This window comes from Polyodon spathula, chromosome 24 (assembly GCF_017654505.1).
Source record: "Polyodon spathula isolate WHYD16114869_AA chromosome 24, ASM1765450v1, whole genome shotgun sequence".
Taxonomy (NCBI): domain Eukaryota; kingdom Metazoa; phylum Chordata; class Actinopteri; order Acipenseriformes; family Polyodontidae; genus Polyodon; species Polyodon spathula.
The window spans coordinates 20,885,213-20,912,178 of NC_054557.1; the positions used below are offsets into that span (position 1 = coordinate 20,885,213).

The following is a 26,966-nucleotide window of genomic DNA, read 5'->3' on the forward strand; positions in this document are numbered from 1 at the left end:
CTCATTTTAATCTTCCAAGTTGTTGCTATCCGCTAATATTGAGTTAAGCTTCTGTGATTGGATCGTAATAACTGTAGGTTATAAGGTATATATTGTGCTTACTGGGTCTACGTAGCTCAGAACATTGCTCGTTTTCCTAACATCTGCGTGTGTTGAGATTGTTCTCGGGTTTGCAAACTATTAAACTTGTTTAGTCAAATTTGTTTGTCCTACTGAGTCTCTGTCTTACATAAAAATAAACTTCCAAGACAAGTTACTGTAAATGAAATACAGTCCTTATTTGGGTATGTTTTTGGTGTCTCCTGTACTGTCTTGTAATATTTTGTATGTCATCAGCAAGTCGTGTCTTGAATGCAGAAGTACGATTATCTTAGAAACTTAGAGGTGTCCAGAAGAGAGAAGTTTAGGAGGGTGCCAATCTGTACTGGTGAGAACATTATAAAAATAAGGAATTGCTGTAACCACAGGTTAGGTATTAAAAGGCTTATTCATAAGTCTTTTGTTAGATCAGAGAAAGAAAGAAAGAGACTGCTGTATCTTTTGGTTACCAGAATTAGTAACAATGCAGTTTCCAACACTTTCACGGATTACTTATTTCGTCCAGTTCTTAAAGAATGCCGTGGGATTTAATTTTATGCAATTGTTCTGGTCTATAACAGTCTTACTAATTCTATTGCTGGCTGAAAAACTTCTCGACGATGAATTTGTGTGCCCAGGTGACAGTAGCGCAAAACATGTGTTTGTTCTGTTTTGTTTTCTTGTTCCAGTCATTGTTCTATCTTGTTTTAGCGCCATTCTACATGAGACTAAAAACTGTAGGAGTTTAGTTAGAATTTTTTCCTGCAAAATATGTTTGAAGACTCTCTACCCAGCTATTAGCTGGGTTATCATTTTGTTGCTAGATGGCAAGTATATAGTATGTGCATATTCAGAAAACTCTGTGAATGGAACCATGACGCGTGAAAGAATATTGAAAGACCAAAGAATGATACTTTGCCAGGCTGTGTCTCAGGTACGTGTTTTTAATGTTATATTAGTTACATGGGTTCTTATATAAAGCATTACGCATAAAGCACTAAGGTTACTAAAACCAAAACAAACCTTGTATTTGAAATCCTGAGTGTTTATTTTGCCTAGAAAAGAGAAGGTGAGTCATAGTAACATCAGTAATTGGTTAATGAAGAATAATCAAAGCCTGAGGACTCTAGTCTAGGCTGTTTCTTGAAAAAAATGTAAACATTCAGAATTTTTTTTTCTCCTCTTTAAAACAAAAGTTTTTCGGAAGTCGAGTTTGGTAAAGTGTGCAGTTTTTTCGAAGTCGTATTTGGTAAAGGGTGCATTTTTTTGTGTAATCAGAATCTCATTTGGATTCTGTTATATTCCTTTCGTGTTAGCACGAGGGACCCCTAGCATTACCATGCAGATCTCTGAACAAATAAAGACTGTGTGGTCCTGATACCCCACGTAAAACAGAAAATAATACTGTCCAAAACGGTTTCTTACACTGGTATATATTTTACTGCAGTATACTTTAGGAATTGATAGCGTTTTTTTGACGGTACTACAGTATGTTCTTTATATAGGACAGCAGCACACAGTCTGTCTGTTACTGAACTGTACTTTAGTGAAATGGTAGGTAATATGTAACCATTACATCACCATTTTCTGATCCATTGGATTGTCAATAATTTCAGAAAGGTATATTGTTGAGCTATTCTAGCAAATACTTCTAGCAGTTTACAAATCTTGTATAAACAAGATATGACTACACAAAAAGTCAAGTCCAGACTTTATCTGTGCAGACATGTACAAGAATTTGTTCCCCTACGTATAGATTTCAGATATATTTTATCTGACTCTTTTTTTAGTTTTTGGGGAGTGCCCGAGCATGATCAGTTTTGCAGAAATATAGTTCTTTCTTGGTGTCTGTTTAATAAATGATTTAGCATACACAGCATTATATTGAAAAATATATATTCCATGAAAAATATATAATGCATCTATTTTGAGGAATTAAATAATACATATTATTGGTTCTATGTTACGAAACCTCTACACTCTTTTTCTTAATGACATCAAGACCTCGATGAATATGAATTATAAGTTGAAAACAGCGCAAACAAAGTCATGCCCTTTAGCTCATATATGGGTATTAGTTTCAAACTGTATTACCACCTATGTTGATTTGAAAAGTGCATACTGCATACGTCAATAAAAATTCAAAATTGTTAAGTTAAATGTTTACTATTTCCTGATACTATAGACTTTGCTCTTCCCTCTCTGGTAGCACCTTTTGAATTTCACAGCATCAATCACCTCTACTTGTCGCCTCCTCCTCATTGTTCTCTATTGCCCTCCTGGACCCCTGACTTACTTTCTTTATGAGCTTGACTTCCTCCACCCCTGTTCTATTAGGTGACTTCAACCTCCACCTCTCCAACCCTCCCATGCTACACCGCTGCTCCACTCCCTCCACTGACTCCCTATCGCCATTCACATCCAATTCAAAACTCTTGTACTTGTCTACCACTATCTCGACTACCCCCTCCTACCTCCAGAGTATTATTTCTCCCTACACTCCCTCTCTCCCTCTCTGCTTGTCTGCCACTGGCAGATTAGCTGTACCCCTCTTACCCCCCCCCCCCCCTGCCTCCAGAGCCTGCTCCTTCTCCACCCTTGCCCCTGAGGGTTGGAACAACCTACCCATGGACATCAGGACTACTCGGTTCCTGACCACCTTCTTTCTGGCACCTCCTCAAGACACACCTGTTCAGACAGCATCTGTAAACCTCACAACTCTTGACCTATACCAGGGACGGTGCCACGATTGGGCCTGAGGGGCCTGGGCCCACCCATTTTGCTCATGGGCCCACCCAGTTATGAAGCAATTGACAATTAAAAAACATTTCATGCCAAACCGTATCAGACTGTAATCAGCTGTGGCGAGTCTAGCTCATCCTCGTGGTTCAAAAAATATATCCTTCCCACCCACCTCAGTACCGTTGTCATGGTTATGAAAAAAAGATTGGTGATTGGACGGCTGAGATCTTGCGTCTTCGATAGTGTAGTATTGAAATTAAGCGCAGTAAACCGGAGCTATATTTGTGTCTTACGCATTAGCTATGTCCCGACACATTTTGTAAAAAGAAAACGAACCGACGATCAACAAATGTGGCAGTAATTTAAGTACCTACATTTAATTTTATCAATTTGAATTCAGTTGACCGATGCAGCCGAGGTGTATGTTATACTCAACTCATGCCTCTATTGGCAAAAGTAACAATGTGGCCTATTTTTGAAGTGTGTTTTTTCTTCCTTCAGTGCAGAACACTGTGACGACTGTCCTGACAATCCTTGTATATATATATTGTGTGTGTGTGTGTGTGTGTGTGTGTCTATCTATATATATATATAATATCAGAGTATTTCTTCTTTTGTCAGATTTTGGGATTAGTACTGTTTTGCATCCTGTCAGTCTGTTTCTACTGCAGCAATTACTGCTGTAGATGTAAAACCAATGAAGTTAACAATGTGTTCTTTAAGAACATGTATGTTAACCAGATGGAAGATGAACTTGAGGAACTCATGAAGACCTTCACAAAGGACATGTGCAAAGCTGAAATCAGTCAACTTAGAAAACAGCTCTATGAAAGAGATGAAGCTAAAATTAAGGATGAACCTAAATACCCGGTGCCCAAAGTCAAAAAAATGGAAGATGCTGTCCAAATAGTCTCTGAATTTCTAAAGTCGATTCAAGAGGGTAAGGTGATTCCACTCGTGTGATTATACTCACTGATGATTATATAATTATCTTACAGCATACAAATATTTAATAGCAAAGCGTATTAGTGCAAGGGTCCCAAACTATTTGACCTGAGACCCACCTGTTCAGCAGCATTGCATCCCACTATTAGCACTTCAGAAAAATGACCAATTAAAAAAAAAAAACATTTTAAAATCTGTAACACTGTAAATACACCTGTACTGTGTGTGAAATTGTTAATATTTGTCAAGTATTGTTTTCTATTGAATCTCTGCATGGTTCCTGGGTTCCTGTTACAGGGTAGCATTGTGGCTAGTCTAACTGCTAGACCTCTGGATTAAACTAAAATCTGCAATCCTTTTTTTTTTTTTTAAAGAAATAATTTACTGTTAATTCTGTGAGGCTGCCAAACAGTTGCATTAATGGTGAACAGAAAGCAAGGCAATGTTTACACGGATTATTAACGTCAATTTATTTTTCTTTCACAGGTCTCCCGGCAACATAGCCAAGAGAGAAGATGAAGATGGTGAAAAACGTGTGCCTAATGTGTCAGATGAAAGCGCAGGCAGAAACCGTAATGAGGAAGACTTGCTTGATGAAAGTGTTGATCAAACCTGTGCAGAACTAAAGGATTCAACAAGTCCTCTGCAGAAATCAGCTACGGGCAAACAGAAAAGGAAAGTATAGGTGGAGAAAGGCAGCTGTCCCCCCCCCCCCCCCCCCCCCCCCCCACCCCCCCCCCCCCCCCCCAAAAGGTGGTGGTGGTGGGGCACCCCCGAAAAAGGCTACACCCAGGATTCAAGTACTGGTCCGGCATAAAGAGTTTACACATGGCAATGTTTACGTGACATGTAAAGTCCATCGGGGGGGGGGGGTATTAAGGCACAGCTTGCTATATACAACTCATTTTGCAATCTTTTTGGGTTAATAAGAAAAATAAAATAACGTAATCTATCTATGTACTGTATATTGGTTAGTGTATTTCCTTCTGTTGACATCTACTTTTGTATGTGTTTTAGTATGTATGATTATAGGCTATAAATAAATGTTTGAAGTGCTGTTTGTGTTTGTAGTTGTTAGCTATATTATACATGTATGTAATTCATTATTAAGCTTTTAAAATTACACTTACAGTTTTATAAGAAGATGTTATTAATATGTGCATACACGATACATACATGTGAAGGTGAGAGAGTGCACTGTACATAGTGTAGGGGGGGATCTGCCAATATTATAAATACATTAGGCAAAATCCATGTCAATGATTTCGATCACATTAGGTATTCCATTCATGTCCGTGACGATATATTTTAAAAGCAAGCCCCATATTGCACTTTGACTATTAGATGAAATGTTTACAGAATACTTAACAACTGCTATTAGGACCATGCTGCATGATTAAATTATATCAAATCACATTTTTATTTAAAACGAAGGGAAAACATATTTTTGCTGACTTTATAAGCATTTGGGCGACGCACTATAGGTTATCTTCATTGTAAATAAAATAAAAAAACGTGACTTGGTATAATTTAATGATAACGCTATTAATAAGAAATTAATAACATGTGAATCATGATTACAGCAGCAGTTAAATATTCTGCAAATATTTCGACTAATAGTTCAAAAGTAAAATGTGGGGCTGTCAGGTTTTGTTTTCAAAAACTATCGGCACTGAAATTATATACAAACCAATGGAATACAGTGTGTGCCAGGGAAAGTAAGCTAGAAGAATGTGATTCACTGCATTACAGTGCTATGCATTCACCTCTTTCGTATTTCAGGGATATCAGCTCTTCAGAAGAAAGGATTGGATACCCTGGTTTCAGTGATGAAGATGGAAATTTGCTTCCCAAATACTTAACACCACAGTCAACAAACAGCACAAACATCACTAAGAATACAAACTGCTGTCCATGGGACAAGCCTGAAGTTGAAATGAAGTATGAGAAAAGTATTGAAAAGGCAATTTCTGCTTTCATTTGCAGTGAGAAGCAAACCAACAAGATTTTAACATGTCCAACCTACATATATCAGAGTGTTGTAACTGGTAGCCATGATGTGTTTTATGCCTTTCTTGAACACAATGTAGCTCTTAACAAAGATATTCTGTTAATCCCATTCAACACTGATGTGTTGGGCGTTGGGCAACACTGGTGCATTGTAGTTGTAATTTTTTCTACACGTGAACTAGTCATTCTTGACTCTAGCAAACACCAGAAAAGGGCACAGGAACAAGGTAAAATGTTAATGTCCATAGTTGCTGCCTGCTATCAGATAGAGAGTGCATCTTTTGACAAAGCAGATTGGAAGATCTTCTTGTGCTCAGATGCAATGCAGCAAAACAATTCATATGACTGTGGGGTATACACAATTCTGAATGCCTTTGCAATAATTACTGGGTACAAATATGGATACATAGTGAGCCAGTCAGTGCGCAAATGGATAGCAGTGAGGATTACTGAACACAAGCACTGCATACTGTGCAGAATTAAGGAAAGGAGAGATCAACACTCATATGCTGATTTACACAAAACCCTGCAGGCAATGGACCTGCACATCGCTGTCCAAGAGAAAAATCTCATGCATTACGTATCTGCACTTATTGATCCTAACAATAGCATATTGTCAAGCTGTGCTGATATTTCATGTCCTGGCAACCTTTAAACTGCGGGCCGCATGGTTCAATGTTGTCAGTGTCGAAAGTAGTATCATAGAGTTTGCATTTTTACATGCACCATAAAACTTCCTGAGTACTGTTTACCAGAAATGCTTGTAGAACAGAGAGGCTGACAAATAATGCACACTGTTTTTAAGTGTGGGAGAGTGCAAACCAGGACGAGAGTTGGAGTATAATTAACATTCACATTCCCAACCACGAAGTAACATCCCCAATCCCCTAGATGGCAGTGTTCAGCACAGACACTCAGCAATCCTATGTTAACTAAAAACATCCTTACCAACATTACAGTACCATGTTTTCTGTAGTTTGTTACTTCGACGCAAGCCGCTATATTGATATCACACTAGAAATGTATTTCCTGTGCAGCATGTATCAATAACAGTCTAGGAATCTCTGAGTAGTTCCGAAAGTTGGTTTATACCATGCCTCCCACTGTCTGCCATTCAGTCTTGGGCTTCTCTCAAGCTGAGACTGCCAGTTGTGCATTACTGTATTTGTGATTTAGATAACCCTGATGCCAACTAAGTTAATAAAACCTATTGTTTGTGCATTCTTGAACATGTGGAATGACCCTTGAATTAAAATCTGAAAGAATAGCGTGGATGGATAATGTTCTAATTGACCCTGAAGAATATTTGGAGAATGAAACGTTCTTTCATAATGTGTGTGTGTGTGTGTGTGTGTGTCATTCTCCCTGTAGGTGTGCTGTGTATGGTAATATAAGCTATAAGAATTGGTATCTCATTAATATAATTTATTCTTTATTAATCAAGCTGTTTATTCCACAGAATGGGCAATTAAAGGTCGGTTCGGCGGGTTTTTCAGCAGTGATATGTTGCTCCCACTTCGTTGTATTGTGTGTATAATTTTCGTTGTCTTTGCACCTTCGGAACCCCGTGTTCCGGGAGCTTTTTGGTGATAAAAAGAAGGTTCTGGGCCGGAACGGGTTAATGACAGCGGATTTTATTCGGTTCTGATTGGTAATATATTCTCCTCATGTGTGTCTAACTTTCTATGCTGTTTTTTTTTTTTTTTTTAAGCAATTGAATTCGTTAAAGACAGTGCGGGCCGTTCTGTCTCGTTTCGGCTTTTAACTCATCCCAAGTTGGAGAGCTATCTGAATTATGAGTACAGTATTTGGTGCTGTGCGAGTACACCCATCATGTCAGATTACAAAAGTTCATATAAATAATGTAACTGCACTTTAGGACGGTATGTATAAGAAGGCAAACGTGAAAGATGGCAATACACACACACACACACACACCTTAAAACACCATATTCCACTAAAAACGCGTACGTTTTCTGTATTAACATATTTAGGTACCGCACGTAGACTTGATTACAACGTTAAAAACATTATTGCCTGAAGCAAAGTGTTTGTACCCACTTTCAATCTGTTCAATAAATTGAGTGTCAAAGTCACCGAGCAATTTACCATGAAAATAATATAGCTTTGTTAAAGTGAGCCTACATAAACACTTATTAAACACGTATTTGCTTACCCCACAGTATATGACATGTCCACAAACGACATGTTTTAAAGGAAATACACATTTGGCAAGCAGTGATTTTAACTATGCATAGACATAAATTATACCGACAAAATAATGTTTTTAAAATACTGATGTTAAAAAAACTAAAATACAGCGAGCAATTTCCTGAAGATAAAATGTATTTATAATAACGTAAGATAAATGTCACCTTTTTAAACAAAAAATACTGTCTGCAATACAGCAGCTACGGTCCACGAGTACACCTCTGTAAACAGGAAGTTGTTTTGTAAAAGTGCACCCACGTATTGTATTTTTTAATATATTCATACTGTATTTTGATTTGTGAACAACTCGTTCTTATTGTTACTGATAGTGTGGAATTGTTAGGTTCAACTCAGACTTGACAGCATTTTTTTTTCAAAACAGACATCTCTTGCAAAAAAAAGAAACGAGAACGTAGACTGCACACTTTAAAAGTCCTGACATTTATTAAAAAAGAATATATGACATATGCTTGAGGAAAACATATTGTTAATATAATATTCATGACGTATTTAAGAGAATGACTGAATCAATAAAATACATTTATATATATATATATATATATATATATATATATATATATATATATATATATATATATATATAAATGTATAATTTAAACACAGTAGCCTTCATACTCTTGACGTATGTCTCTTAATATGTGAATTAGTTACTGGCCAGCTCACAGCTTCGGCGATCTGTGAAAAATAAATAAAGAAACGTTTAATTGTGTTCGTAGCCTTTTTATATCACTTTAGATTTACTGTTCAAATCCGGCTAGGTTAAGTCTTTGACTATACAGTCTTCGAAGTTTGTATATTGACGCTGTTAATTTTGTATTATATTTTTTTGCGGGTCAACAAGAAAAAACTACAACCCAACCCGGCGCAACCTGATGACATCATGTGACTTTTTCCTATAGGCGACGGTAAAAACGCGATTCTCGTTTCTGATCAACTCTCGCGAGCTGTCAACGAAGAACTTGCGCGCAGAGAAAAGGCAATTAGTATCAGAAAATGGTAAGATTGTATTATGTTGAAGTAAATATTGTTTCTTTAATACTTGCTTTATTTTTATTTTTTTTAACGTAGAGCAGTTTACATTTTCTTGTAGGGTCCTTTTTATTATTATTTATGTGTGTATTTTTTATTTTTTACAAATAACTAAACGCTACACAGGTGGTCTGAAACGTTAGCGCATAACCTGGAAATTATATTTTTGTTATATTTTTTATAATTATAAAACCAGCATTGCCTTTAACATTTAAGTTGCATAAGTAGAGGACAACAACCTTGCAGCCATTGCGGCAATATTTACAAATGTATTGTCTGTGTCAGATTGTTATTGTCACGGTATTTTGATATCACGCTAGAGATGTGTTTCTGGTGCCGCATGTATCAATAACACAGTCTAGGAATCTCGGAAAAGTTCAAAGCACGTTTATACTGTGCTGCCTGTAGCAGTCGCTTCGAAAAGTTAACAAGCTCAGGTGTGTCTTATTAAACACCAAGTAAAACCAGAAATGGATCAGACTGCTATGCAGTGGGAGTCTTATAAGAGTCTTAAGTTGCATTGCTTGAAATATGAAATGCAGCGGCGTATATAATATGTTTTTCCAAACTGAAATTATAAATCCCAACGGTAGTCAAATCTAGCACACAACTAAGTGTAGGTTGTTGTTTAAAAAACCTATGAAAGTTAATGCAGGGGTTCCCAAGTAGGTCCGAGGAATCCGGATACAATAGTGTTGCCCAGGGATCCGTTTATTTACAGGACCGCTGCTGTTAGGTGTAAATTTACAAGTTATTATGTATATCACGACCCAGAGTTTATACAATATGTACTTTAGAAATTCACATTTCACTTTGGGGTAGTTTGCAAATAGTCAGAAACTCCAGAAGACCTGTATTATTTCGGTGGATTAAACACCTTGTCAATCTTTGCAGCTGTTCTACTCGTTCTTTAAATCACTGGTGGGGAAGGACGTGGTAGTGGAGCTGAAGAATGATTTGAGGTGAGATTTGAATCGGATTTTCCATTGATTTAAAGCATGTTGACTTTTGCAGGGAGACAGCGCCACAGGACTGCAAGCTCTGGTTCCGGTATGAGTGAACACGGAGTGCCATTTTTATCCCTGCTTCTTTCGAAGCAAAAAATGTAATTCAATAACAGCTTGCTTTTATTTTTTCATTCTTTGTAGTATCTGTGGAACTCTGCATTCTGTTGATCAGGTATGTATGCTCTTATAATGTAGTTAATCTGTCTACACATTTGTCACACTTTGGAGATCAAGGGCTGGCTCATACTTCTGTCGCAGATGGATGCGATGCGTCAGCTGCAGATAGCTATAAAAGCCGTGCATCTTCACTATTATACATTAAATTAGAGAGATGCAGGTATGTGACACTGAGAACTTTTTTGCCTGATAGGTGAAAGGTTTGACTGTCTGTTGAACAGATTGCGACTGTTGCTTCAACGCAGAAATACACAACGATGCCAGTGACACCTGCAGAAAGACTTGCAGTCGCACTGCACAGAGCAAATGGCAATTTCCACGAGCTGAGATGTGTTAGCATCAGTAGATGAACTGAGACACTGATTTCCCCCGTTAGGAAGCGCTTTTACTGACAGCTAACTCTTGTGTTTTGAGCATAATCAAGCTGTCAAGCTTATGAGGAAGTTGCATAGGGGAACTGAACTGTGCAAAAACCAGTAACCTGCTTTTACAGTAAAACCTTCAATAATCCCCAGGTTCCTCTTGAATAAAAATATTCATTGTTTTGTGACAGTTTTTTTTTTTTTCTTCTAATTTAGAAACTAGATTGCGGAATAGAAAGTCCAAGCTTTTCTGCCTTCAGTATGGTTTTGCTCTCTTTCCAATTTAGTATCTGAATATCAAGCTGACAGACATCAGTGTGACGGACCCAGAGAAATACCCCCACATGGTGAGTCATATATATTACACACACACACACAGAGCTGAGCCAGGGTAACCAACCCAGGGAAATACCATCCCATTGTCAGCCTCACACACAGAAGTACGAAAAAGAAAGTTGGTACTACATTTAGACAAACAACAAGGATTACTCATTTTTTTAAAAATAGTAGTTCACACTAAGACCTCCTTAAAAAGCACTTGAATGAAAATAAACAGAATTGTTTTTAAAAGGAGTACACATGCTGTCCCTAATCTCAAAAGTAAGTTAGCAGGACCGCCTGATAATGTGGGGTAACTTTTAGTACTTTTGATTATCAAAATACTTTTTCATAAATACAGAAGTATGTTTATTACTATTAGTATTGTGCTGGCGATATAGTGAAAGCATCCATATAGGCATGACTAAGTCACACTTTTTAGAGAGAAAAAACTGTATTAGTTCTAGAGAACAGTGTATGTTAAAACTTGCTTAGGGTATTCATTAGCACATTTTATTAATGATATCGTAATCTGTCGTGCATAGAGGTTGTTTGTCTATAACACTTGTATGCTAACATAAATTAACAGAACCTGTTAACCAAATCTAATGAAACTAGGGTGTTTGTGTCAGCAAGTACCATAATATTATTATTATTATTATTATTATTATTATTATTATTATTATTATTATTATTATAATAATAATAATAATAATAAATAATAATAATAATAATAATAATAATCAGTTGTTTCGCATATACTTTTATCCAAAGCAATTTAGAGACTGCTGCTGCAGAGTCACTTATACTAAGACCTGGATTTTAGTCTCATTAGAAGGACAGGGCACAAGGAGGTTAAGTGACTTGTTCAAGGTCCCGCACAGTGAGTCAGTGGCTGAGCCGGCGTCTTCGCAGCACCATTGTAGTGTTTGTTTCTGTTCCTCAGCTTTCAGTGAAGAACTGTTTCATCCGTGGCTCCGTGGTGCGTTACGTACAGCTCCCCGCGGACGAGGTGGACACCCAGCTACTGCAGGACGCCGCTCGCAAAGAGGCCATGCAGCAGAAACAGTGATTTCAACAGGGGAGGGGAGGGGAGGGGAGGGGAGGGAGGAGAGATGGGCTGTTGGGTAGGGTTTTTTGTATTCATTTTTTGACGCAGATAGGGATTGTCCAGCAGAGAACAGAAACAAACAGCAGAAGATATGTTTTTTTGTTTTCAGGGGGGCACTAAAATGTAAGGAAGTCATTCTGTAACATGTTAGAATATGTAAGAATGTGTTTTTTGAAACCATGAAAAGGTCTGAATTTTGAAGATCATTTTTGTTTTGTTATGTGGTGTTTGACATTAAGAGAAAAAATAAATAAATAGTATCATTTTACTGAATCTCTGTGTAGTACAGGTTGCATTCTTCTGTTGAGTGGCTCAGGAAAGGTTTTTATGTTCAAAATTACAACTTAATTATACACATTTATCAGAGCTGTGTGCACCCTCCAGAAAAACAATACTTACAGTAAGTGTTGGTACATCTTCCACACAATAAATAATTAAAAAAAAAAAAAAAAAAAAAAAAAAAAAGCTGGAGGAAATTGTAAAAGGAAGCATTTAAAAAAGAAATAATGACAAAAAGCATGCTAAAGTTACATAGCCTTTAAACACGGCTGGCCACGATTTGAGTACCAGTAAGTAAAGCAGGAACGCGTTTGGAATATCATTATAAAATCTTGCTTTTTTTTTTTTTAAATCAGTTCTCAGCTAGTTCGTAGTACCATTTTTATTATGCATGAAGTTCCAGGATGATGGCATTTTCAAGTTCCTTGGAAGGCCCTGTTGTGGTTTTAAAAAAGTGCGGTCCATTGATTTCACATGTGCTGGGCCTGATCAAAAATGATCAAGTTTATTACCCTTTTGGCTTATTGATCTAGGGGCCAACATAATGATGCTAACATATCGGCAGTACTTAAAAGCAGTAACTTCTAACAGAGAAAGTCAAAGCAGTTTTAATAAACTGTTTTCTCTTAAGAATTGAGCTGTCGTTAAAGCAGAGCAAAAGAATGCATTCATGAGTCGGACACAGGCACTCCTTAGGAAATACTAAAATATAATTCAAAATGTTTGGCATGTATGGCTATGGCCAAAGGTTTACCATCACCTTGCAATTTGATTGATATAATTAAAAAGTGTGTGTGTGTGTGTGTGTGTGTGTGGTTAAAGAAAAGTAACCAGGAGGTCCCTGGTTCAAATCCTGAAGGTGGGTAATTATATGTGCACTACAACACACAATAAATGTTTCTAAAAATGATCATGGATATGGTTTATTTTATATATATATATATATATATATATATATATATATATATATATAGGTGTTGGTCCCTATGCTCAATTTTAACTTGTTCCACTTGAGATCAGTTCAACTAATTTACTGGATCTTCAGATTATTAGAAAACTATTCAGTACCATCAGCCAATCAGCTTTAGGCTCTAGCGGGCTCCTATCAGACAGTAAATGTCTGCTGCCAGTGTGAATCAAATTTAAAATCAATCCGCGCTAGTACCAACTTCTTTATTTTGACGATCAGTACCGAAAGCAAGGTCTAACAAATTTATTGGACAGCAAATACTAAACAAGGACACAATTGGTAACAAATGTATTTTATTCTCCACCAAAACCAGCAAATCAATACTTTGCACGGCCGAAAGGAACTAGTCCTTACCCCGCAACTGCAGAGTCAGCCAATCACAGCCTGTCAGCTTGGCGGGAGCTCAGCATGTTTCAACAAGAAACCAGAGACACAGACAGTCCAGTAGTATTGCTTCATTCAGATATTTGGCACGGTTCAGATAAACTCGAAGTTGCTCTGACAAGTCATTTTTTCCCCACTCATGTATAGAACCCTTTTATAAACATTTCTGGGACTCTTTTCCTAAAACATTTCTCAGTGGAAGGGTTACCCAGCGAATCATTACAAGTTTGACGAACATAATGAGAAATGATTTCGAATAGAGATAGTGCCCTCTTGATGAATGCTCTACTGCAGTGCACAACTCAGGTCGTGGAGGGCCAGTGTCCCCTCCTGGTTTTTGTTCTAACCATACCCTTAATTAGTTAATTGGGCCAATTAAGCTTCTAATAAGGTCCAATAAAGTACTGCATGGTGCAGTTGGAATAAAAACCTGCAGGGACACTGGCCCTCCAGGAGTGAGTTGTGCACCACTGCTCTACCGTGTGGTAGTTGACCTTGACTTTCGTTAGAGCTCTCGCCTTTGGCTCAGTCACAGGACTCCCATTGCGGTCAACTACGACCCAGTCTTTATAGACTTCACTGTACCACTTAAGTACGCTGCGATTGGAACTCATTTAAATAATTTATTTGGGGATTTTCTAGTCTCAGTTAGTTTGCTGGAAATGGACTAAACCACTGGCGAGATGCCATTGACCAGAGACTGGCAGAGCGCTGGGGCAAAGCCATGAAAATACCTGCCTTTAATAAATAAACAAATAAATGAATCAGAATTTTTACTTTCTTAAATAGATTACATTTATTTTAATAATATTTCATAGCACATTTTAACTATTGACAAAAGAAAAAAATAAAACACAAAACCTTGTCATAATGTACGTTTTAAAATATTTAGCCAATATTGGGCCCTTCTGCTTCACGCATGTTCTTCTCCAATATTTCCATACTGTGCTTCCTTCCTGCAGTACATGACCCCAACATCAAGAGGGCGCTCTCCATCTCACTAAAGTCAAACACCAAGGTGTCGTTAAGGTCTTCCGAACCCAATCTCCAGTGCTTCTCCTTATTGGTCGAGACCTTGGGAAATATTCATGAATTTGATATTAATTCATAGTTTAGGTCAATGTATACCTACTTTTGTTAATAATGACATAATCTTGCGACATCTTTAAATTACAGCTATAGCCAAAAGTTTTGCATCAGCCAATAGAATTAACAAATTCTGCTTTATGAAGTCTAATGAAACCTGCTTAATAATGTTACATCAGCATATTGAATTACATACCGCTTTGTAGTTTGCCATTTAATTAACAAAAGACTGCACTACTAGGCTTCTGGTAGACTTTTGAGAGATCTTTTGGTAGTTTCTTTGATTGCATGATTTTAAATACAAGATCTAAATTATGTTCCTATAGTGTTTTGTTTTTTTTTTTCTTTTTAAATTATGTCTCAAACCTGAAATTCTAGGTGATGCAAAACTTTTGGCCACAGCTGTAGGCTGGCTGGCTTCATGCTGAAGTGTGGAATCACAACATGACTTCAAGACCAGAAAGCAAGAGTTTGATTGCGTACTAGAGACAAGTGATTAAAATCTCATTGTTTGAGCCAGCGAGCTTGAAATCTTTAAGAAATCCTCCACATTAGATGGAACTTACATTGAGCTTCACTGGCAATACTAAGTGCCAGCACTGAACAGCCTTCCACTCAAATCGTGTGACAATAATATATTTTGCATCTGCCAACCCCACCAACATGCTTACAGCATATAGAGAGAGTAGGCAGGGCTGGCAGAGGTGGTCATATGATTTAAATAGAAGTATATTCAGTGCCAGCCTGTCAGCTTGAAGCCAGGTAAAGAGAGATTTTAAAAAAATGGATTATATTGGAACAGAACTCAGAATCATAAAAGATTAGGAGAAAATAAAAATCTATTGAAGTGCATAAGAAGCTACTGCTTCCTAGTACCCTATGCCTCCCAGTGCTAAAGCCCCAGTCTCATAGAGGTCCATGGAGTAAGGCTGAGGCTCTGGAAGCGATACCTGGAAGCAGGAGTTTGAAGGGGCCAGTGCACATGCTTCTTATGTTAATAGCAGGTAAGCAAACACATTTTAAACTCTTAACCATACCAATACCACCCCAATTTCATTTATGTAACGTCCTTTATGTGCAAGCATACCAGGGCGTTTTGCAAAACAAATAGAAAGAAAGCCAAAAAAGAGCTCAGAAATGCTAGCTAGTGAAAAGCCAAAATTAAAGAGAGATGTTTTGAAGCTTAGATTTAAAACTAACACTTAGCATCCCAGATACAATTTGGAAGCGAGTTCCGAAGTGAAGGAGCACGAAAACTAAAAGCCCTTGAATAGCTGTTTGGGTTCTTAGAATAACCAAGAGGTCATCATTTGCCGAAGCATGACTAGCCTTGGAAGAGAGAAGCAGCATTTTTAAGGTACATCTTTTATATTCTGTACCTCCTCATCTGAAAGTTCTCCTCGGCTGGTGTTGAGGGGAGGCGCTGGCTCTGTCTCTCTCGCCTCCACCTGAAAACAACAAACCACCGATCACACTTGCTGGCGACACTGCCCTGGCAGACTTGGTGCACATGGTGGTGCTTGGGTCAGGATTGAGGTGCATGAAAGCTGAGAGTCAATATGCCTGCCTGCTTGCCTGCAATTCAGACCTGGCCATCTCAAGCAGAGACCGCCGATAGTGCAGGTCAGAACATCCAAGTGAGATTCTGTAATCATTAAAACGCAATGCAATTTCCTTTCTTTTAGTGGCAAGACTGCTAAAACTGATGCATGTAAAATGAGTCTGGAACTGGGGCAGTGTAACTAGGGTTGAATCAGACCCCAATTTAGCACCAACACAGTGGTCTAAGTAAGAGCATGATACATTTGGCACCACGTGTGTGGAATTGCGTGGTGGTGTTTGGATTACTAGAACATCCATTAATCAAACTCATTTCACTTGTGACCCGAGCAGCTTGACTGGAACCCGGGGCTCCGGAGGGGAGAGGCTGGGAGACCAGTGCGTGGTTTCTCTCTTGTGGGGAGATGCAGACCTCCTGATCAGAAGGGCAGTCGTCCTCCTCTTCCTCCTTCTCTTGACTGGTGTTTAAGGGAGGGTCAGGTTCCTTCCCATCCTCCTCTACCTGCAAACAACCAAACCACGAATCACAAATCACTGACAATAATGAACTTCTGGACAAACTATATAAATGATTGCTACATAGGGTCATTTATATATAAACAGCATGTACAGAATGAGGTATTAGCTCCATTTTGTGTGCGTTACAACAACATTAAGGACTCTGGTAATCACTCCTTTTGAGTTTTTATAATTTAAAAAAAAAATCAGGAAGGTTTTGGCTATATAACTTTAAAAATGCGTGCTGCACCAAGTCATCAACCGGCACAGCAATGCACAAGGGTGTGCTCCAAACTAACACGCGTAACGTGGAACGTAGCATTACCTGTTTAATCACAGTTTGACAGACATGTGCAAAATGTAGGTCGTGTGACACACACAGAGATGGACGATGAAAGAGCTATGAAGCTAACCTGAGCTTGGCAAGAAAATTATTTCGAGAAACTGGCCCTACATTAAAGTACACCCCGCTGGCGATGAAATCACCCCGAGAAGGGCACATAGCGCAGTCGTACGTACGTCACACATTGACATCTGGAGAATCACTTATCCAACTGTTCAAAACGAGGTAGTACATTACTTAGCTGAAGCTATTGAGAGAATCAGATTCTCGATATGTATGGAGGTGTCTCTATGTTCACTTACATTTTTGCAGACATGTGGTCAATCGCTTATCAAGTTGACATTGAACATTTCATAATTCTTACTCTATTCTGTACATTCAATGGATATGTCATGATCATCAACTTATCCTTTGCAGTGATGGAAATAAGACTCCCACTGCATAGTAGTTTGATTCATTCCAGGTTTTACTATGAGTTTAATAAGACACACCTGAGCTTCCTACCTATATATTGGAGCTAATCAAGCTTTTAGTAAAACCTGGTGTAGCTGCTATGGAACAGGAGTCTTATTTCCATCCCTGTTGTGTTCACATAGTTATGGCATGTGCCACTTTTTCATTTTTTTTTTTTTTTTTTAAATCAAACCCAGACGTTCTGCCTGTAATGCACAGTACTTTATACACCTACCTCCTTTTCCATACATTCCCACTCCTTCCCCTGACTGGTGTGGAGAGCAGTGGGACGGTCTCTCTCACTCTCCTCAACTACCTGCAAACAAGAACTGCCACTTAACCCTGAGATGGAGTTATAAACTCACTCATCGACCCAATACAACAGTGCCCTCTACCGGATATTCTATGTCGTGCACCAAGTGTAACCTGATTGCAGTACCTGGCAAAACAGCGGGCTATTGACACGGTCAATAATCTCATACAATAAACCGGAACACTGTTGAATAGATTGAACTAGTGGGGAAATATCTCAGGACACGTTATGTGTTTAGTTTGTATTTTAGTAGGTCATGGACCTGAGAATATCACTACAGTAATTTAAGGAACAGTAGTAAATATATTTATCCACACTCTGTTGTATGAAGTATTTATTTGTGTGTGTGTGTGTGTGTGTGTGTGTATATATATACACACACGTTTCATACAATAACTCGATATGCCGTTTTATACCTCAAACATTAAATCAACAAGCAATTGATTCATTTAGCTGATGTTTCTAATATTTTTTTCTTTATTTCACAACCCCAGTCAATACGTTTATGTGCATTATTCAAAACAAAAATGCTGCTCCAGACGAACAAACGTCCTTTGTGTTTTTGTGTTTAATGTTACTAAATTCAGCTTCGGTGTGTTTATTTTTCTGCACGGTAAACCACTCTTCCTGAAATAGATTAACGCACCTTACCTCATACATAACTGTATCACATGAATTCCAATCGGAGAAAAATATAAATGGTGCCAGCTTCATAGAAAACAACAGCTTCTGCCAAGAACTAACAAACCTGTGGAAATCTCACAGCTGAATCTGCAAACTAATTAGGGGGAGTTAACCCTTTGAGCACCGCACACCTGATTAAACTGCGCGAAAAACACTGAACTTAATATGATAAACAGATGTCACTTGTCATGGGAACTAGTTAGTGTACATGCCACTAGATGCATTTCCAAGTATATTTGTGTGACGTTATTCCCACCACTTGCTGGTAACAAGCACATCGGCTTTTTACAATAAACTTTTTTTCAGTTTCAGAAAATATAAATACATCAGAAAGCCAAGAACAACGTTGTGCCATTACCAGAGTAGAGAAGGTAATGAAACAGCTCCCCTGTGTTAGGCATTTTGGCTCCTGTACAGTACTACACGATACTGACAATACAGTGGAGCCAGGATGACGTGTTTCACGTCTCTTATGAAGCTCGTTTTGAAATTGATCTGGCATAAATAGGAAAAAATACACAACCGGTGGAATGACGCAAAAGCGCTCCAATCATCCACCTCGAACTGAACCATTAGCCAATGTGAGCCAGAACTGGGCGTGTTTAGTTATCGGACCCAGAGAGCAACAACGAGGCGAGTTGCATGTTGTAGAGTTGGGATATTAGAATTGGGTAATGTAATGAATATGCACACTTGCGTTTAAACGCTACCTGGGTTTAACACACAACTGTATTTTAACATAAACTTTATTTTGTAAACGTATATATTCATACCAAACACAATTTATACCTTAGTTTATTTACAGCCATACACAATAGTTTGGTATACACCAAAAATATTAAATAAAACATCTCATTTTAACTGTGGGGTGTACTTAAGACTGAGGTCGTAATACTAGTACTAAGGCCAGTAGCTCCTCGAAATGTGTTTTTAAATATAACTATCCATTTCCCTTTCTCGAAAGGACAATAGCAGATATACAAAAACGTTATTTAAATGTCTTCAGCCCTGATATTAAAACGACTGACAGCAGTCCATTTGGATTTCTTACTACCCGTAGAATTTGTACTCCCAATACGAAACCTCAAAAAGCTTGCTGCCCCTTAGATCATCTTATTTTTATTTTTGGTTTGTTATTAATTAACTACAATTATTTGGCAGTATTGGAAATATGTAGTCATTTTCTGTTTCAATTTAATTTAAACCTAAACTTAACACTATAAGAAACGTAATATATTAAGCTAAAGTTATTAGCCAAAATGCCAGATTTACTTACATGTTTTCGTAGTGTTTGAATGACAAAAAATGTTATTAATCATTTTATACTTTTTTTTTTCCGTAAGATAAACAGAAATACCAGAAAGAAACTCTTAACAACATTTAAAGATTTATTGTTTAAAATCTCTCTCTCTCTCTCTCTCTCTCTCTCTCTCTCTCTCTCTCTCTCTCTCTCTGGATAATTAAGCTTACAAGAAAAGGTGGTTTAACTGCTATGTACATAAAGTTGATATACAAGAGTAGATATCTTTGCAGTTTTTAAATACCTGCTTCAGATCATTTGGTTTGAGATGGATTACAATGTGGGCTCACTAACATGGTTTCCTTTCACACACAGGTGCTGAAGAGCCAGCTGAGGATGGAACCTGTTAAACCTGAAGCTCCAGAACAGAAATGCTTAACAATTCCAAAGCAGGTCCCTGCACTGGTACATGTTCACGTTTGTGTGCGGGAAGAATTTCCGTGAGGCTGGCACTCTTAAAATACACCAACGAATTCACTCTGAAGAAACACCTTATCACTGCACTGAGTGTGGGAAGAGTTTCCGGGAGACCGGCACCCTTAAAAAACACCAAACACATTCACACAGACGACACATATCACTGTAATGAATGTGGAATGAGTTTCAATCAGTCAGGAACCTTGAAAAAACACCAGCGAATCCACAGTGGAGAGACCCCCTATCGCTGCAGCGACTGTGGAAAGAAATTGACAGACCGGGGACCTTTGGAAACACCAGAGAATTCACACGGGAGAGACGCATTACCTCTGCACCGTTTGTGGGAGATGTTTTCGCGAGTCGGGAACACTGAAATAACACCAGAGGGTTCACAGTTGATACAGAAATGGTTCAGCTGCTTACCAGCGCACAAAAGGACATTATGGCTTTGACAAGAGTCCAGCAATGAGCAACCACACTAATTCCAGGGCTTAAAGGAATAAGCTGTGAAAATTGAGGGAACTGAATTTATTTAGCATAGCACGCAGAAGAATTAGGGGACATAATTGAAGTATTGAACACCCTGAAAGAAGCTGACAAAGTTAACCCTAACAAATACAAAACACAGGAATCAAGACGAGAGGACACTGTTAAGTGCAACACTGGTGAGGGTATGGAAAGGGTTACCTAGCAATGTTGTTGATGCTAAATCATTGGGATCCTTTAAGACACAATCTGACAAAGCAGGGATGGGAACAGAACTCCCATTGCACAGCAGTTTGATCCATTCCTGGTTTTATAAGACACACCTGGGCTTGTTATCTGTATACTGTGACTAATCAAGCTCCCAGTAAAACCTGGAATGGGTGAAACTGATGTCCTATTTCCATCCCTGCAAAGTTCTGAGATAAATTAAAAAGATCAATAGATGATCTCATAGGCTTTTTTTTTTTTTTTTTTTTTTTTTTTTTTAAAAACGCAAGTACAGCCCAAAGTATTTTTGTTTGAAAAAATAATAAAAGGAAGTCAATTTCTAATAAGTATCATAAATATTATAATGAAATGCAAGATTATTTACTGTGCTGGTCTCAATTCGCTGTACTATACATACTGTAGCTATAATACACAGATCACAATACATTATCCACAGGCTGATTATAAAGAAAACAACACATGAATAAAAAAAAATAAAAAAACACATTATTACAGAACATTGCATAGAGTGCTGTTGTGTGGCATTGGGTAAGGCAGTCCATGATTAGTGCCAGTCATTCACTGCCTGTGGAATCAGACCTAAGGCCACCATCGCTATTACAACTGAAACTTTTTTTAATTTTTCCTTGCGTGGTTTATATATAAAGAGAGACCATGCTCATGCTAATACAACGTAAGACTCTGGATTCTAAAGCCTTGGTTAGAACTAATATGCTATGAGTTATCGTGGGTTATTGTTGTTTTTCCCCCCTTGTAGCTTATGTGCAAAAGGTGATTATTGTACCCCATTGTTTTGTGCAATGTCCCTGAGACAATAGCAAATAAATACATCTGAAATTGTATACTTTATTTGTATAGTATATTGCAAATCCACAGACTTGGAGAACTTAACATGATGAACTTTATACAAGTAGATGTGCTTAAACACACTGCAGCTGCAACAGCTGGTTGTTGCTCCCCTTTCTCTCAACATTGAAAAGCAATTTAAAAAATGTCATGCAATTGTGAAAAAAAATTAAAATGAATCCATTAAGAATTTAACTCGGGTTACAACTGCTCTGCTTGGAACCCCGTCTGAAAACTGCAGCGAGGCAGAGTATTACAGAACTGTATATGAATTCAAATGTGCACAGAGACAGGCAGTGTCAAAAACATCAAAAGGGTTTTATTTGTACCCTCATATACAAGCAGGCTGAAGCAAATCAAATGTAACTGACTGCAGATAAGGCAATCAGAATCACAGCTGGTGTTACTATAATCAATGAGTTGCTTTAAATTGACTATTAGTTCATCAGAAGCCAGATATTTAATTCATAAATCACAGTGACTAATTCAAGAACATGTTCATGCAGTTTCAAAGCAACCGGACAGTGGTTTCTCAAAATAATCAAACGAATCCATAGCGCCTGCATCTCCAAACATATCGATATTGATCTAACTGACATTGTATAGGTGGACCAGTACTGTAGCTGTTTTAATGGATTTATCATATGCAATACATTTCACACACCCATGCGTACATGCTTGTTAATTAAACACAATTAAGTTTTAGAGGCAATTCCAAAAAGGTCTATTCTATATGTTCGTGAAACTGTGCTCATGCAAACCAAAAGGACAACCAAAAAATCAAAGAGTGGGTGTATTAGTTAAACCAGGACATGGATATTCAAATACCATTGTGGCTGATCAATATATCCCACCATGCTGAATATCCACCAGACAGGGTCTGAGGAAATCCGCCGATCTCATTCCAACTGATTGTCATCCTCTGCCAGCCTATTAGACAGAAAATGGGCTACAGTACAATGCCAAGCGTCCTGTGGAATCACTGCCACACAAATCCAGGCTGGCATTGCAGCAAAAGGCGGGTCAACTTATTATCTGGTGGAAGATCCTCAAAGTGACCTGTGTATGTAGTTGGGTTAGGGGAGATTAAGTAAATTGTGGTCAACTCGCAAGTTGTGACAATGTGGAGCACAGCATTGTGGCAACTCTGTCCGCAGTTTACAATGTAATAGCAGAACCAGATACACAGGCTTATGTTTGAGTACAAGCGGCATTCAGTGAAAAGGTGCGCTCCTTTAATTGATTATACTGGTGTAAGAGCCCGTGCGCTCATGTGATAAGTACACCATGGTAGCACAGACCCCATGACCGAGGACAAAGTCAAAATGTGGGGGCGAAGATGTTCGGAAATTTACGGTACTATGCAACAAGAAGTTGTGGTCCAATTGTTAAAGGACCTCTGTTAAATGTTCCTGTTATTCTCTCTTATAAAAGTATTTTATACAAGCACATGGCACACCTCGAATATACATCAGTCCCCAAGCTACTTTATAGCCTGGCTGTACTTCGGAGCACTATAAACCATCCTGTGAGTTACAAGGCAAATCAGAACCAGTGTTCTATCCCTCAATTACAGTCACAAAGGGGCTCATCTGTGCGTTCGCTGGTGTTTTTTCAAGTTTCCCACTTGTGCAAAGCCCTTCTCGCACACAGTGCAGTGAAACAGCTTCTCTCCTGTGTGAGTTCGAAGGTGTTTCTTCAGGTCTCCAGACTGACGAAAGCACTTCTCGCACTCAGTGCAGCGATACGGTTTCTCTCCCGTGTGAATGCGCTGGTGAGTCTTAAGATCGCCCGAAAACCGAAATCCCCTTCCGCATTCCAGGCAGTGATACGGCGTCTCTCCTGTGTGAATGCGCTGGTGTTTCTTCAGCGTTCCCGACTCGCGGAAATTCTTGCCGCACTCAGCGCAGTGATAGGGATTCTCTCCGGTGTGAATTCGTTGGTGCGTTTTGAGCTGTCCCGATTCCCGGAAACACTTCCCGCATTCAGTGCAAGGGTAAGGAGTCTCTCCTGTGTGAATTCGCTGATGGGCTTTGAGGTGAGCCAGCTGGCTGAAACTCTTCCCGCACTCCGTGCAGTGATATGGCGTCTCTCCTGTGTGGGTTCGCTGGTGCTTTTTAAGGTCTCCTGATTTTTTAAAACTTTTCCCACAGTAGCTACACTGAAGCGTCATTTTCCCTGTGTGAATTCGCTGGTGATTTGTAAGGATGTCCAAGGAAATGAAACTCTTCCCACATTCAATACAGCAATACAGAGTCTCCTCTGAGTGAATGCTGGCTTGGTGTGTGCCCTGGATGTGATTCTCAAGGTACTGCTCCTCAGTAAAATAGATTTCACAGTGAGGACGGGGATGGGATTCATTGTCTTTGTCCTCGTCACCTACAGGAAAAGAAATATATGCAGAGAATGAGAGTTTGTACATGGTACAGTGCTGTTCTTAAATATAGATCAATATGACATTCGTGGCATGTACAGTAGTGTGCACATTTATCAGAACACCTCAAGATGTGTCATTTATATCCTTTACAGACCTACTTGCATTAAACTTGCTGTGAGAATTTCATTTTTTGGTCAGTAATCTGTGATATCAAAACAACAGGCACTCCATGTGTGAGAATGTTAGACCACTTTGTACATTAATTAGGCATCTTAAACAACTTCTTAAAAAGTCTGATGCATTTTATCATGTGTGGCTATGTGTTTCTTTTTAAAAGCATTGCATGTGTGTTCTATTAAAGTCATCAATGAAATTAGACAATTACTAAATTTGCCTATTTTGACAATGTTCCAAGATTTTCAGTTCCAGTGGTTTGATTTCATCTGCACAACAAATTAAAACTACAGAAGCAATGGGGCATTCTAATCAATTTGCACGCAGCTGTACAATACTAGAACCAGGAGTTTAGTTAACAAAAACAAAGCATCTCCAATGGTTTGTACAAATGAGGCTAAATGGATGTGTGAAAAAGATCGGCATGTCTGGAGGTAGAAACAACGAGGCAGTGGTTAATATCTATGAAAAACTGAAATTCAGTCAAGCCCTTTTAAGATTAAGCTTCATTTGCAACAATCAAACTTGATCTGCTTTTCAATACTCCTCCCAGCTTGAAAGAATTTTCAAAACATGGAATTTTTATCCAAACATTTATGGTTAGAACTTCACCAGGCTGCAATTAAAATCATATATCTGTTCTACTGAAACTGCAATGCAGCCTAATGTTGCATAAGACCATGCCATACAGTTCCCTGCAATTCAGAGTACAATAAAAGCACAGTATGCAAACGCACCCGACTTTACTTACAGGTTATCTCCTGGTCTATGCTGGCCAAGCCATTCATTTCCACTGCTCCCAGGTCACAATCTTCTGCTTTGGTGTTGACAGGCTCATCCAGAACACAGACTGCTCCAAGATCACTGATATCCTGCGCTATTTGATCAAATTGTAATCCAGGGACCTCCACTTTGAAGTGGACAGCTTCCAATTGGGGATCGACGATCTCCTCTTTGATTTGGACCAACTGAAGACCGGAGACTTTTATAGTGGCTGATTCAAGATCACGCGTGTCCTCTTTCAGGCGTGCAGAGTCCTCTTCACCAGATGGCTGGTCTGCGAGCGGCTTTGTTATCAGAAAACATTTCTGTTTTGAAACGTCATCTTCACCTAGAACAGGTTCCATCGTTAAAACGTCCTTTGTATTCACAACAGCCGATGCCTTTGGTGCCTGTGTCAGAAAGAAACGTGAACAACGACTGAAAACCGAAAGTTTGATGGTCTATTCACAACGTTTACTTGCGGCAGACTACTGGTCCTTACAACTCAAACGCGTCCACACCAGACGTAATCTAAAATACTGCAGTACAGGAGTAGCAGAGCAACTAGATTTATTGCAAACCACTGCACTGAGCTCAACTTCGGATTCGTGCCATCTGAGAAATCTGTATCTTAACGCCGTTTCATTTGACATTGTAGAGTAAATCGAGCGAGAAAATACTAGTGCTCTCAACCTTATAACAAATACAGCAAACAATTTTACCGATGGGTATCACATCTCTAATTGATTCTTAGCATATTCATAGGCCAATCTCCAATTGTACAAGTATTAATACAATCCGCTTTCAGTGATCAGACAGTAACCCGTTTACTGGACCAGGATACGGAGGACGGCATCATATGTGCAGTATAGTCACGCTTTAACCGTTCTGCGTGTATTGCGTACATCTGTTTGTCAGATTGTCACAAAACATGCGAAGGACCGAAAACTTGCTAATTAAATGATCTGGATCACTGTATCTTAATACTCACCTGCAAGTGAATTAACCTACCCACCATATAGACATTATATACAGACATATGATGCAACAACATTGTACTAGTTTGTTAATAACAAACTCTCTTTGGCTGGTCTTTGCAAGTTCCCATGGACTGAAAGACCTGAGTGCGTCCTGTCACTACAGACCGGTCCCATTTCACTTTCAATACTCATTCTGCACAAGATCTGTATGCAGTACGACAAGTAAGATAAAATTACCTTTATAAAAACTGGCAGCACAGCTCCAGTCAGCGAGGGTCTATCTATTCGATTATTTCTTGCGATTATCGTTTTCTTTGGTATGGTACACACTGAGATACGTACATCATATCAATGCACTAGATTAGTGAACATTTATTCATAGACCTCAACGTTCCTGCTTTGTTTCTTTCGCTCCTTCCTGATACATGTCACCAGACCCTCCCCTCCTACCCCATTGGCTCCGGCTTTAAATTATTATGTGGAGGACTGTGTTGATCGGTCGCTTTAGAAAATCGAACTTGTTAGAGGACTGCGACAGTCAGGCAATGTCTACGGTGGCCGAGACGTGGTAAAAGGTTGCAAATCTGCACGGAAAGTTTGCAACACTTAGAGAACTGAGTGAAGAGAGAAACAAACAGTATTGGGTGAAACAGCGAGTTTTATGTAGCCTGCTATATTATAGACATAATTGTGTATGCATTTTTATATATTTAAATAATATATATTTAAAGCGCTATGCGCTACTAGATGAAACTAGAACAGCGATCCACATATTACCGACATTCTAAAGAACATCCTTTCATCATAATTCGGTA

General features: G+C 38.6%; 1 protein-coding gene and 1 pseudogene across 1 annotated transcript; one reads left to right on the forward strand and one right to left on the reverse strand.

Annotated features, from left to right (window-relative positions):
* LOC121298644 overlaps positions 1-26,667 on the reverse strand; it is a 145,912-nt pseudogene extending 119,245 nt beyond the window's left edge.
* Positions 8,930-12,284, forward strand: LOC121298749 (U6 snRNA-associated Sm-like protein LSm2). The gene is made up of 5 exons (XM_041225966.1): positions 8,930-9,003; positions 9,931-9,998; positions 10,185-10,215; positions 10,870-10,929; positions 11,847-12,284. The coding sequence occupies exons 1-5, from the start codon at positions 9,001-9,003 to the stop codon at positions 11,970-11,972; spliced, it is 288 nt and encodes a 95-aa protein (XP_041081900.1). The 5' UTR covers positions 8,930-9,000; the 3' UTR covers positions 11,973-12,284.
* Positions 26,668-26,966: the final 299 nt, after the last annotated feature.